The sequence below is a fragment of the Saimiri boliviensis genome, chromosome 16 (genome assembly GCF_048565385.1).
Source record: "Saimiri boliviensis isolate mSaiBol1 chromosome 16, mSaiBol1.pri, whole genome shotgun sequence".
In the NCBI taxonomy this organism is placed as follows: domain Eukaryota; kingdom Metazoa; phylum Chordata; class Mammalia; order Primates; family Cebidae; genus Saimiri; species Saimiri boliviensis.
In genome coordinates, this window is record NC_133464.1 from 433,778 (window position 1) to 448,401 (window position 14,624).

A 14,624-nucleotide genomic window follows, 5' to 3' on the forward strand; every position below is an offset into this window, starting at 1 on the left:
AAGTGAGGTGCGCATTGCTGATGGAGCCTGACGTTTGTGCCTTCACTGCAAAGCCTCCTGAATGCCTTACTTGAAGGGAGACAGCGTAGACTTATGCCTTCACCTGATTGTTTTGATGATTTAGCTTTGATTTTTTAATATTAATTTTTAGAGACACAGTGACACCATGCCTAGCTAATTCTTTGTTTTTAAATTTTTTTATAGAGATGAGGTTTTGTTATATTGCCCAGGCTGGTCTCAAGCGACCCTCCCGCCTGAGTCCCCCGAGTGTGGGGATTACAGGCATGAGCCCTGCACCAGGCCGGTGCCCCATTCTGAATTAAACTGTGGGAAATAATCTGCGGTGATGACGGACTGACCTCTGCTCGCAGGCGCCCTGGTCCTGGGGCCTGTTCCTGCGGTGAAGGCAATGCTCTGTTTGTGTTTCAGGGAAGGTGGCCATTCAGAAGGAGGACTTGCAGAAGTACCACAACAGGGACACCTGGTTCCAGCTGCAGCACGTGGACGCTGACTCGGAAGTGCAGGTGAGACCCTCAGTGCAGCCCGGGTCGGCCCCACTTGTGGCTACAGACATGGATACGGGCGGTGGCCTTAACAGGCAGTAATGCCGAGAAAACTGTATGTGTTGGCCAGTGTGTGCTCAGAGTGAGCACGGGCTCGGCTTGCGGATTTCCCTTTGGTGCTGCCACCCTTGGTCGTGCACAGTTCAGGCAGCCGTCAAATGTAGGTACACGTGTGTTCCAAGCTGTAGCTCATACAGGTGCATACACATGCCTTTCCACACACAGTGGGAAAGGACAGGGACATATAATTGAGGGCAAAGAGAAAACACAGGTGAGGAAGGGCCAAGCCAGCGTCAGCCCACTGGGACCCTCGCTTCCCCACAGCTGGCTGGGTGGGCTGCTCCCCAGCACTCGGCGCCAAGAGGGGTCTGAGCTGAAAGAGCACGCTGGTTTCCCAAGTGTCCGTTGTTGGAAGCAGCCGGGGCTCACCCTGGCTTTCCGGGGTCATGTGCCCACTGGGGCTGGCCCTGCCCCGTCCAGTGGGAGGGGCTCACTCTGCCTCCCCATGCAAGACTGGGGGCTCCGGTGCTGGGGCTGGTGTCCCAGACCCCTGTGTTAATGGGTGCTCGGAGAGGCACTGTGCCCAGCTGTGGCAGCTCCATGCTCGCCTGTAAGAGAAAGCAGTGGGGGTCAGTCTGTCTGAGCCCAAGCCTGCACCAGCTCCTGTGGGGTCACTCTGAGTCCTGGTCCGTGACACAGAGCAGCTGCAAGGCCACAAGCAAGCGGCATGGTGACCTGACCTGGGATGTGGAGGGTTTCCTAGGGGGGTCCTCAGCTGGGACCACAGTGAGTGTAGGGTCCGGCACAGCAGCCCTGGGACACGGGAGGGTTTCCTGGGTGGGTCCTCAGCTGGGACCGCAGTGAGTGTCTAAGTGTAGGGTCCCAACACAGGCAGCAGGCTCGGAGCCAGCTCCCTCATCTGTTTGCTGCCGACGTCCTCTGCAGGCCTCAGTTTCCCCATCTGTGAAGTGGGTGTTGTGCAGCATGGTGGAATGACACATGTGCTCCTCGATGGTGCCTGGTGCATTGTGGAGCAGGGGTGATGGCTATCATTTTCACACCTGGAGGCTGGTGTCCTGGACAAATCCCCAAAATAGGTTCCTCGTGAGAACTTTGCCTGAGACTTCAGCAGAGGCAACTGTGTGGGTCAGAGGGAGGCTCCGTGCCTGCAGGTCCAGGGCAGATTTCGGCCAGAGGTCTGGACAGCCTGGGGTCCTCTGGGAACCCTCGTCCTCCGTGCTTCCCTGGGTTAAGGTTATCATCTGCTGAGGTCACAGGCTGTGCTCGCTCCCATGGCCAGCAAAGGGTTCATTCATTAGGTTGACCGTGAGCCCAGCCGGGGGATGGGGTGAGGCCCTTGGTGGAAATGAGGGAGTGGAGCCGAGAGGCCCCAGGGTTGGCCCTGCCCCAAGGGACTGTGTCCTAATTGTGCTCCACAGTTAATTAACTCTGCTTCCCCGGAGAGTGCTGGCTGGGGAGCCACACGTGCTGTGGAAAGTGAAGGACTGTGATGACTAGCAGAACTAGCCACTGTCCTTGCAGCCGCGGAGCACAAGGGCCCCAGCGCCCTGCTCATTGGACCTCAGCGTCCCAGCAGAAAGGCGGGTTTCCCACACGCTGCCCAGGAGACGGGGCTTGGTGATGGGGCCATTCCTGCGTGCACGCCAGTGAGGTCCCTGCCACTTCGATTCAGGGGTCTCTGTCACGAGGCCTCTGAGCAGCAGGCAGCGCGCGGCCTTGTCCTTTTCCTCGGGTGCAAGTTTAGTTTTGTGAGTTTGTTTTTATGGGCAGCTGTAGCTTTTCCTCTTTCTTGCCCTTTTTTTTTTACTGATTTAATTTTGAAATGGTTATAGATTTGTAGGAAGGTGCAAAAACAGTACACAGGAGTGGTGAGGGGCAGATCACCTCCCTGCACTGAAAACGAAGGCTGTGCTCCCTTCTCCCGCTTCCTGGCACCACTGTACGTAGCCAGCACAGCATCAGCCGGGACACGGACACGTGTGCAGTCCACGGACGTTATTCAGATGTCATCTGCTCACAGGCATATGTTCCTCTGTGTGTGTCTCTGTGTGTATAGTCTATGCTATTTTTTCCGGTTTTTTTATGGGCTAAAATATAGACATCACGAAATTTACCATTTTAACCATTTAATGTCCAATTCAGCAGCATAGTATTAAGGATATTGATAATACTGTGCAACCACCACTCACCTCCAGAACTCCTTTCATCTTGCAGAACTGATCCTCTGTTCCCTCTGTCCCCTGGCTAGAGATTTATTCACACGCTCCCGTTCCCCTCTGCCAGCCCGGCAGCCCCATCACACCCTGTCTCGGACGCTGGCCACTCCTTGTGCTGATTGCAGTGAGCTCTGCCCTGCTGGTCTTTCTGAGGCTGGATGACGTCTTCCAGGTTGCCCATGTGGTCCCGGAACCTCCTTCCTTCGAGGCTGAGGAATGACCCATGGCGCGCACCACGTGCTGTTGATCCAGCCACCTGTCCACGGATACGAGGGGCTTCTGCCTTTGGCTGCCATGATAGTCACTGCAACTTCATCACAGGGTAGATTGTGTAAGTTAACGATCAGCATTCAGATGTTTCATCTCCACAGTGCCGTAAATAAGAATGACGCAGGCTGATCTCACAGCTGATAGAATCTCATAATTAACGCCCAAGACAGCTCACGTGCCCGTGGCCGAGCCTGGCATCCTTCAAGCCTGCCTCTCACTATCCGGAACATGAGGATCCTGAACCCAGTGGTGTCATCTCCCAGGAATTTGCACTTTATGGAAGGCCAGTGCAAGCTGTTGTCTAAAGGGAAGGAGGCGGAGTCAGGGAAGGAGGCAGAGTCAGTGCTCTCTGATGCCCGTTGGTCCCGGGCAGGTGCTGCCTGCCTGAGCATTTCACTGATGGAGTCAGCCCCGAGGCTGCCCAAAACGTGGCTGGACAGGGAGCAGCGGCCCCACCGGCCTCCTCCCAACCTTTAAAACCGCAACTCCAGGCTGGGCGTGGTGGCTCATGCCTGTAATCCCAACACTTTGGGAGGCCAAGGTAGGCAGATGATTGCCTGAGATTGAGAGTTTGAGACCAGCCTAGCCAACATAGAGAAACCCTATAAAAATACAAAACTAGACAGGCATGGTGGTGTGTGCCTGTAATCCCAACTAGTACGGAGGCTGAGGCAGGAGAATTGCTTGAACCCGGAAGGCAGAAGTCGTGGTGAGCCAAGATCGTGCCATTTCACTCCAGCCTGGGCAGCAAGAGCGAAACTCCATCTCAAAACAACAACAACAGTGACAAAGCCGCAACTCCAATCTCAGAAGCTGCCGTTTCATCGTGAGATGTCACAGTGACTGTTTTCAGGAAGGCAGGGAGTGGCCATGTGGCTCTTTGAGTCTTTCTGCTCTGTGATTCCCAGGAAAAGTCCTGTGTCAAACAGTGAGTGACTCAGAACCGGCCCACGGGCAAGACCAGTAAGTCACAGAAATGGGGAAAACACAATTAAATGTTTCTTGCTTCCTTCTGGAAGGGATGCGGTTGGAAAGTTGTTAAATCAGTTTATTATGCAGAGTTATGCTCTCCGACCCTTCCCCAAGCAGGAAGATGTCAGCGTGAGATGCCGGCAGGGGCACCACCTGTGCAGCAGGGGATCCATGGTGATCCAGGCACCTGGGGTCACTGAGCTCTGTTCATAAACCGGGTATCAAAGTGCATCTGTGACATATCCAGAAAATAGCACAGCCCTGCAAGAGATCACAGCAGACCCTGAGCCCACCCTCCCATCTGAGATCACAGCAGACCCTGAGCCCACCCTCCCATCTGAGATCACAGCAGACCCTGAGCCCACCCTCCCATCTGAGATCACAGCAGACCCTGAGCCCACCCTCCCATCTGAGATCACAGCAAACCCTGAGCCCACCCTCCCTTCCAAGATCACAGCAAACCCCAGGCCCACCGTTACATCGGAGATCACAGCAAACCCCAGGCCCACCATCCCATCTGAGATCACATCAAACCCCAGACCCACTATCCCATCTGAGATCACAGCAAACCCCAGGCCCACCATCCCATCTGAGATCATAGCAAACCCCAGGCCCACCATCCCATCTGAGATCATAGCAAACCCCAGGCCCACCATCCCATCTGAGATCACAGCAAACCCCAGGCCCACCATCCCATCTGAGATCACAGCAAACCCTGAGCCCACTCTCCCTTCCAAGATCACAGCAAACCCCAGGCCCACCGTTCCATCTGAGATCACAGCAAACCCCAGACCCACCATCCCATCTGAGATCACATCAAACCCCAGGCCCACCATCCCATCTGAGATCACAGCAAACCCCAGGCCCACCACCCCATCTGAGATCACAGCAAACCCCAGGCCCACCATCCCATCTGAGATCACAGCAAACCCCAGGCCCACCATCCCATCTGAGATCACAGCAAACCCCAGGCCCACCATCCCATCTGAGATCACAGCAAACCCCAGGCCCACCACCCCATCTGAGATCACAGCAAACCCCAGGCCCACCATCCCATCTGAGATCACAGCAAACCCCAGGCCCACCACCCCATCTGAGATCACAGCAAACCCCAGGCCCACCATCCCATCTGAGATCACAGCAAACCCTGAGCCCACCCTCCCTTCCAAGATCACAGCAAACCCCGAGCCCACCATCCCATCTGAGATCACAGCAAACCCCAGGCCCACCATCCCATCTGAGATCACAGCAAACCCCAGGCCCGCCATCCTGTCTGCCCAGGAGACACCTGCCTGTTTCCTCCCTGGAGCCATCCAGTTTCACCGCGAAATCAACGACTGGGGTAGAAATTCCAGCCTCCCTCTCAGTCTCTGGGAATTTTATGTTTGTACAGTAGACAATCTTCTTGGAAGGATTTTCTGAGCAAACAAAGCCACCGTCTATAGTCGGGCCCAGCTCTGACATCTTCCCAGGAGGAGAGGGCTGAGGCCGGGCTTCCTTCCCCTTGGCCTCTGCAACCCCGTCTCATCTGCCCACTGACTCTGTCTGCTCTCTGCAGCCAGTGTGGAGCAGCCCCTGCCTCTGAGGCACCTCTGTCCTGGCTGCTTTCTGGGCGCTGCCGGCTCAGCTGGGGACACAGCAGCTGGTGGGTGGGGCCGGGACCCTGACCCATGTGCCACTCTCTCCCTAGGGAAGGCCTTCCTGAGAAAGATGGACGGGGACCACTGGCTGCTTATAAAAATTAATAAACTCTATTTTGGGGGCAGTTCTATGTTCACAGGGAAATTGTGCATAGTACAGAGTTTCCATACACCCTTCAGCAGCCCCCACCCAGGCCCCAGGGCTGATACCTGGTGATGCTGCAGCCATGCGTTGTCAGGAGCTAAGCCACAGGGGACGCTGGGGCCCTTTACCACATCTGTGGCATCACAGGAGCGTTGTCGGGAGCTAAACCACCGTGGACGCTGAGGCCCTTTACCACATCTGTGGGATCACAGGAGCATTGTCGGGAGCTCAGCCACAGTGGACTCTGTGACCCTTTACCACATCTGTGGGATCACAGGAGCGTTGTCGGGAGCTAAACCACCGTGGACGCTGGAGCCCTTTACCACATCTGTGGGATCACAGGAGCATTGTTGGGAGCTCAGCCACAGTGGACGCTGGGGCCCTTTACCACATCTGTGGGATCACAGGAGCGTTGTCGGGAGCTCAGCCACAGTGGACGCTGGGGCCCTTTACCACATCTGTGGGATCACAGGAGCGTTGTCGGGAGCTCAGCCACAGTGGACACTGGGGCCCTTTACCACATCTGTGGGTTCACAGGAGCATTGTTGGGAGCTCAGCCACGTGGACGCTGGGCCCTTTGCTGTGTCTGTGGGTTCACAGGAGCATTGTCGGGAGCTCAGCCACAGTGGACACTGGGGCCCTTTACCACATCTGTGGGATCACAGGAGCATTGTTGGGAGCTCAGCCACGTGGATGCTGGGCCCTTTGCTACATCTGTGGGTTCACAGGAGCATTGTTGGGAGCTCAGCCACATGGATGCTGGGCCCTTTGCTGTGTCTATGGGTTCACAGGAGCATTGTCGGGCACTCAGCCACGTGGACGCTGGGCCCTTTGCTACATCTGTGGGTTCACAGGAGCATTGTTGGGAGCTCAGCCATGTGGACGCTGGGCCCTTTGCTGTGTCTGTGGGTTCACAGGAGCATTGTCGGGAGCTCAGCCACGGTGGACACTGGGGCCCTTTACCACATCTGTGGGATCACAGTAGCATTGTTGGGAGCTCAGCCACGGTGGACACTGGGCCCTTTGCCACATCTGTGGGTTCTCAGGAGTGTTGGGAGCTCAGCCACGTGGATACTGGGCCCTTTGCCACATCTGTGGGTTGGCTGGAGCGTTGTCAGGACATCAGCCACAGTGGATGCTGGGGTCCTTTGCCACATCTGTGGGTTGGCAGGAGCATTGTCGGGAGCTCAGCCACATTGGATACTGGGCCCTTTGCCACATCTGTGGGTTGGTAGGAGTGTTGTCAGGAGCTAAGCCACGGTAGACACTGGGGCCCTTTGCCACATCTATGAGTTGGCTGGAGTGTTGTCAGGACCTCAGCCACGGTGGACACTGGGGCCCTTTGCCACATCTGTGGGATCACAGGAGCATTGTTATGAGCTCAGCCACGGTGGACGCTAGCCCCTGTGTCACATCTGTGGGTTCTCAGGAGCATTGTTCAAAGCCCAGCCATGGTGGACGCTGGGCACTTTCCCACATCTGTGAGTTCTCAGGAGCATTGTCGGGAGCTCAGCCACAGTGGACAGTAGGCCCTTTGCCACATCTGTGGGTTGGTAGGAGTGTTGTCAGGACCTCAGCCACAATGGACACTGTGGCCCTTTGCCACATCTGTGAGTTCTCAGGAGCATTGTTGGAAGGCCAGCCACAGTGGATGCTGGTCCCCTGTGCCACATCTGTGGGTTCTCAGGAGCAGTTGGGAGCCCAGCCACGGTGGACGCTGGGCCCTTTGCCAGGTCTGTGGGCTGGCCGGAGTGCAGTGCCTGGGACCCAGTGCAGCGTCCAGGCTGGTGCCAGATCAGTAGCCAGGTCCTCTTGTTCGTTTCCCATGGGAATTTGTGCCTTTTCTCTTTTGCTCTTGGTAGCCTGGTTAGAAGCTTATTAATTTTATTGATCTTTTAAGGAGTTTGCCTTTGGCTTTGATTTTTCTCTGTTGATTTCTGATCTGACTGCTGCTTTCTGTTCTTCGGCTCTGTGTTTAGTTTACTCATTTTTTCTCAGTCTCCCAGCCCTAAGCTCGGGTCAGTGTGTGGATTTCTCTTCTGCTCTAGTCTACGCGGTCAGCACTCCAGCTTCTCCCGACCCTGAGCACAGCTCTTACTGTATCCTACACATTTAGATGAGTAACACTTTGATTTCTGTTTATTCCAGAACGGTTTAAAATTTGTCTTGCGTTCTCTGATCTGTGTGTGATTCAGAATTGTGTTTTTAACCTCTGAATGTTCTGGTATTCTCTAGCCCGCCTGCGCTGGCACCTGTAGATTCACGCACTGGCTTTTCTGGCAGGAGAAAGGGCCTTCCAGGGGTGGATTTGTTTGTTCCCACTCCCGAATCAGCAGAAGACGGAAGCAGCACAGTCTCCCAATGGGGAGGGATTCCCACGGCAGGAACAGCAGTGGCCTCAGGACCTGATCGGGAGCCAGGAGAGCAGGGGCGGAGGTGTGGTGGGGGTTGCAGCCTGCTCCTGGGCGGCCCCCATGTGGTTGTCACTCATTCTGAGGCTCCCGAACATGAATAGAGCAAATCTGAGCACTTCTGCCCGGAGGGGTTGGCGCCTGGTGTTACTTTGAGAACGGGAACGAAGCAGTAGAATTCTTGGTTATTCTTGTATCACGCACTTTCTCCTGTCCTTGGTGTCAAGGGCACTCCTGTGGCCCATGGAGAGCAGGGTCCTCTGGCAGGTGTGAGGACCATACACGACACTTTGCTCAGCTCTGAGCTCTGGCCGCCGCGGGAAGAGGAGCTCTGGTCTTGGCAGAGCTTTTGCTGTCATTTTAGGCACTAGCTTTTCCTGCCCACAGTGTTGGCGTGGGATTGGTGGCCACCTTCTCGGCCCAATGTTCTTGTGGCCCCTCAGGACCTGCTCTGAGGTTGGAGCCACAGGGCGGGAAGGCCACACCCAACCTCTGGGCCCTAGAGTCTCAGGACGGCAGCCGAGGCCCGACAGACCCTGTTCCAGACTCCCTGTGAACACTGGGTCAGGTGTGGGGTGCCGTGGGGCTGCACTGGCACGTGTCCAGTGAGGACTGGAGGTGTGGAGGGTATTATGTCTTCTCCCTGACCAGTGGCTTCGAGTGGGCAGGCAGAGCGGGAGCCCAGCAGGGCCACAGCGAGTGGCGCACATGCAGACACTGGGGCTATCCATCCCCCGGGCGCTCAGGACACTCTGCAGATGCCCTTATGCCTGGGGCGCGCGCACTGCTCAGCAGAGTGAGATGCTGGCGTCGGGGCTGTGGGGGGAGTAGGCCCTGTCCTTGCTGGAGCCTCAGGAGCAGAAGCTCAGGGTCGAGCCTGGCAGAACTGATGCGTAGATGGGTCTGTGTTTATCCCATCCATTCAGTGCCATTCAGACTGGAGCAAATGCAGGCACAGTGGCACGCACAGACAGATGCACACAGCCACACACTCAGGTACACACAGACAGGCACACACAGCAGCACACACAGACAGGTACACACAGCTGCACAGACAGACAGGCACACACAGCCGCACACTCAGGTATACACAGCAGCATGCAGAGACAGGTACACACAGCTGCACAGACAGACAGGTGCACACAGCCGCACACTCAGGTATACATAGCGGCATGCAGAGACAGGTACACACAGCTGCACAGACAGACAGGCGCACACAGCCGCACACTCAGGTATACACAGCGGCATGTAGAGACAGGTACACACAGATGCACAGACAGACAGGCGCACACAGCCGCACACTCAGGTACACACAGCAGCACGCACAGACAGGTACACATAGCTTCACAGACAGACAGGTGCACACAGCCACACAGACAGGTACGCACAGTGGCATGCACAGACAGGTACACACAGCTGCACACTCAGGCACACACAGCAGCACACACAGGTACACACAGCTGCATGCACAGACAGGTGCAGACAGCCACACACTCAGGTATGCATAGTGGCATGCACAGATGGGTACACACAGCCACAGACACAGACAGGTGCACACAGCTGCACACTCAGGTACACACAGCTGCACAGACAGGCACACACAGCAGCACACACAGGTACACACAGCTGCATGCACAGACAGGTGTACACAGCCACACACTCAGACAGGTACCCACAGTGGCACGCACAGATGGGTACACACAGCCACATACACAGACAGGTACACACAGCAGCACACTGAGGTACACACAGAGGCACGCACAGACAGATACACCGCTGTATAGACAGGCACACACAGCGGCATGTACAGACACACACAGCTGCATGCACAGACGAGCACACACAGTGGCACACACGGACACAGGCACACACAGTGGGATGCACAGACATGCACACAGACAGACAGGCACACACAGCGGCACATAGAGACAGACAGATCTGTAGAGAGACAGGTGGACCCTCAGGGTGGCCTTGCTGTCTGCTCTGCTTGGAGCCCCCTTATCTCTGCATGAGCTCTCTGAGGTTGCAGCAGGCCTCCATCAGCCTTGCAGAGGAAATGTAAAGGCAGATGGTGGCCCCTGCTTGGGAGATGGCTATGCTTCCCCTGCCTTGCCCTGACAGACACGCAGAAGCAGCCTGCAGTGCCAGTGCGTTTGGGCAGCTTCACTGAATGGCCCTCTCTCACACAGTTGGACCTCTCAGTTCTGAGGCAGTGGCCTGCTTTCAGCCTAGAGCCGGGATCCCAGGCAGCCACATAGGGCCAAGTGGTAAGGCAGTCAGCTCTCCTGGAAGAAGGCTACAGCCTGGGGACTGTATCCTGGGCAGTGTAGCAGAGGGGCTGGATGTGCCCTTGGCAGGGGCAGGGCAGAGCCACCTGCTACCTTTGCCTTCTGAGTGTTCCCTGGACTGCACAGCCCCTGACACCCCGTCCTGTGCCTTGCAGGGCAAAGTCCACCTGGAGCTGCGGCTGAGTGAGGTCATCACGGACACTGGGGTTGTCTGCCACAAGCTCGCCACACGGTAAGACACGTCCTCACCAGGGAAGGAGCGTAGCAAGTGGCACGTCTGACTTCCTGTGGAGCACACAGGATCTTCAAACAAATGCATGAAAATTTCCAAAGCCAGTGGCTCCCCAGGATGATGCTGTTTTAGAGGTGCTGGAACCCCAGGATGACGCTGTTTTACAGGTGTTGTGTCCCAGGATGATGCTGTTTTAGAGGTCCTGGTCCCCAGGATGACGCTGGTTCAGAGGTCCTGGTCCCCCAGGATGACGCTGTTTTAGAGGTCCTGGTCCCCCAGGATGACGCTGTTTTAGAGGTCCTGGTCCCCCAGGATGACGCTGTTTTAGAGGTGCTGGTCCCCCAGGATGACGCTGGTTCAGAGGTCCTGGTCTCCCAGGATGACGCTGGTTCAGAGGTCCTGGTCCCCAGGATGACGCTGTTTTAGAGGTGCTGGTCCCCCAGGATGACGCTGGTTCAGAGGTCCTGGTCCCCCAGGATGACGCAGGTTTAGAGGTCCTGGTCCCCCAGGATGACGCTGGTTTAGAGGTGCTGGTCCCCCAGGATGACGCTGGTTCAGAGGTCCTGGTCCCCCAGGATGACGCTGGTTTAGAGGTCCTGGTCCCCCAGGATGACGCTGTTTTAGAGGTGCTGGTCCCCCAGGATGACGCTGTTTTAGAGGTGCTGGTCTCCCAGGATGACGCAGGTTTAGAGGTCCTGGTCCCCCAGGATGACGCTGTTTTAGAGGTGCTGGTCCCCCAGGATGACGCTGTTTTAGAGGTCCTGGTCCCCAGGATGACGCTGTTTTAGAGGTCCTGGTCCCCAGGATGACGCTGTTTTAGAGGTCCTGGTCCCCCAGGATGACGCTGTTTTAGAGGTCCTGGTCCCCCAGGATGACGCTGGTTTAGAGGTGCTGGTCCCCCAGGATGACGCTGGTTTAGAGGTCCTGGTCCCCCAGGATGACGCTGTTTTAGAGGTGCTGGTCCCCCAGGATGACGCTGTTTTAGAGGTGCTGGTCCCCCAGGATGACGCTGGTTTAGAGGTGCTGGTCCCCCAGGATGACGCTGGTTTAGAGGTGCTGGTCCCCCAGGATGACGCTGGTTTAGAGGTGCTGGTCCCCCAGGATGACGCTGGTTTAGAGGTCCTGGTCCCCAGAATGACGCTGGTTTAGAGGTCCTGGTCCCCCAGGATGACGCAGGTTTAGAGGTGCTGGTCCCCCAGGATGACGCTGTTTTAGAGGTCCTGGTCCCCCAGGATGACGCAGGTTTAGAGGTGCTGGTCCCCCAGGATGACGCTGTTTTAGAGGTCCTGGTCCCCCAGGATGACGCTGTTTTAGAGGTGCTGGTCCCCCAGGATGACGCTGTTTTAGAGGTCCTGGTCCCCAGGATGACGCTGTTTTAGAGGTCCTGGTCCCCCAGGATGACGCTGGTTTAGAGGTCCTGGTCCCCAGGATGACGCTGTTTTAGAGGTCCTGGTCCCCCAGGATGACGCTGGTTTAGAGGTGCTGGTCCCCCAGGATGACGCTGTTTTAGAGGTCCTGGTCCCCCAGGATGACGCTGTTTTAGAGGTCCTGGTCCCCCAGGATGACGCTGGTTTAGAGGTCCTGGTCCCCAGGATGACGCTGTTTTAGAGGTCCTGGTCCCCCAGGATGACGCTGTTTTAGAGGTGCTGGTCCCCCAGGATGACGCTGTTTTAGAGGTGCTGGTCCCCCAGGATGACGCTGTTTTAGAGGTCCTGGTCCCCCAGGATGACGCTGTTTTAGAGGTCCTGGTCCCCCAGGATGACGCTGGTTCAGAGGTCCTGGTCCCCCAGGATGACGGTGGTTTAGAGGTGCTGGTCCCCCAGGATGACGCTGTTTTAGAGGTGCTGGTCCCCCAGGATGACGCTGTTTTAGAGGTCCTGGTCCCCCAGGATGACGCTGGTTTAGAGGTCCTGGTCCCCAGGATGACGCTGTTTTAGAGGTCCTGGTCCCCCAGGATGACGCTGTTTTAGAGGTGCTGGTCCCCCAGGATGACGCTGGTTTAGAGGTCCTGGTCCCCAGGATGACGCTGTTTTAGAGGTGCTGGTCCCCCAGGATGACGCAGGTTTAGAGGTCCTGGTCCCCCAGGATGACGCAGGTTTAGAGGTCCTGGTCCCCCAGGATGACGCTGGTTTAGAGGTCCTGGTCCCCAGGATGACGCTGTTTTAGAGGTGCTGGTCCCCCAGGATGACGCTGGTTTAGAGGTCCTGGTCCCCCAGGATGACGCTGTTTTAGAGGTCCTGGTCCCCCAGGATGACGCAGGTTTAGAGGTCCTGGTCCCCCAGGATGACGCTGGTTTAGAGGTGCTGGTCCCCAGGATGACGCTGTTTTAGAGGTCCTGGTCCCCCAGGATGACGCTGTTTTAGAGGTGCTGGTCCCCCAGGATGACGCTGGTTTAGAGGTGCTGGTCCCCCAGGATGACGCTGGTTTAGAGGTGCTGGTCCCCCAGGATGACGCTGGTTTAGAGGTCCTGGTCCCCCAGGATGACGCTGGTTTAGAGGTGCTGGTCCCCCAGGATGACGCTGGTTTAGAGGTCCTGGTCCCCAGGATGACGCTGGTTTAGAGGTCCTGGTCCCCCAGGATGACGCTGTTTTAGAGGTCCTGGTCCCCCAGGATGACGCTGTTTTAGAGGTGCTGGTCCCCCAGGATGACGCTGGTTTAGAGGTCCTGGTCCCCAGGATGACGCTGGTTTAGAGGTGCTGGTCCCCAGGATGACGCTGGTTTAGAGGTCCTGGTCCCCAGGATGACGCTGTTTTAGAGGTCCTGGTCCCCCAGGATGACGCTGGTTTAGAGGTGCTGGTCCCCAGGATGACGCTGGTTTAGAGGTCCTGGTCCCCCAGGATGACGCTGGTTCAGAGGTCCTGGTCCCCCAGGATGACGCTGGTTTAGAGGTGCTGGTCCCCCAGGATGACGCTGTTTCAGAGGTGCTGGTCCCCCAGGATGACGCTGTTTTAGAGGTGCTGGTCCCCCAGGATGACGCTGGTTCAGAGGTCCTGGTCCCCAGGATGACGCTGGTTCAGAGGTCCTGGTCCCCCAGGATGACGCTGTTTTAGAGGTGCTGGTCCCCCAGGATGACGCTGGTTTAGAGGTCCTGGTCCCCAGGATGACGCTGTTTTAGAGGTGCTGGTCCCCAGGATGACGCAGGTTTAGAGGTCCTGGTCCCCCAGGATGACGCTGGTTTAGAGGTCCTGGTCCCCCAGGATGACGCTGTTTTAGAGGTGCTGGTCCCCCAGGATGACGCTGTTTTAGAGGTGCTGGTCCCCCAGGATGACGCTGGTTTAGAGGTCCTGGTCCCCAGGATGACGCTGTTTTAGAGGTGCTGGTCCCCAGGATGACGCAGGTTTAGAGGTCCTGGTCCCCCAGGATGACGCTGGTTTAGAGGTCCTGGTCCCCCAGGATGACGCTGTTTTAGAGGTGCTGGTCCCCCAGGATGACGCTGTTTTAGAGGTGCTGGTCCCCCAGGATGACGCTGTTTTAGAGGTCCTGGTCCCCCAGGATGACGCAGGTTTAGAGGTCCTGGTCCCCCAGGATGACGCTGGTTTAGAGGTCCTGGTCCCCAGGATGACGCTGTTTTAGAGGTCCTGGTCCCCCAGGATGACGCTGTTTTAGAGGTCCTGGTCCCCCAGGATGACGCTGGTTTAGAGGTGCTGGTCCCCCAGGATGACGCTGTTTTAGAGGTCCTGGTCCCCAGGATGACGCTGTTTTAGAGGTGCTGGTCCCCAGGATGACGCTGTTTTAGAGGTCCTGGTCCCCAGGATGACGCTGTTTTAGAGGTCCTGGTCCCCAGGATGACGCTGTTTTAGAGGTGCTGGTCCCCAGGATGACGCTGGTTTAGAGGTCCTGGTCCCCAGGATGACGCTGTTTTAGAG

General features: G+C 56.9%; 1 protein-coding gene across 5 annotated transcripts in view; it reads left to right on the forward strand.

The window, feature by feature from the left end:
* RASA3 (RAS p21 protein activator 3) overlaps positions 1-14,624 on the forward strand; it is a 137,129-nt gene that overhangs the window by 77,921 nt on the left and 44,584 nt on the right. For all 5 annotated transcript variants that reach the window (XM_074387374.1, XM_074387377.1, XM_074387376.1 and 2 more), the window contains exons 4-5: positions 430-524; positions 10,682-10,758. In XM_074387374.1, coding sequence (XP_074243475.1) covers positions 430-524; positions 10,682-10,758 — 172 coding nt within the window. The remainder of the gene's footprint in view (positions 1-429; positions 525-10,681; positions 10,759-14,624) is intronic.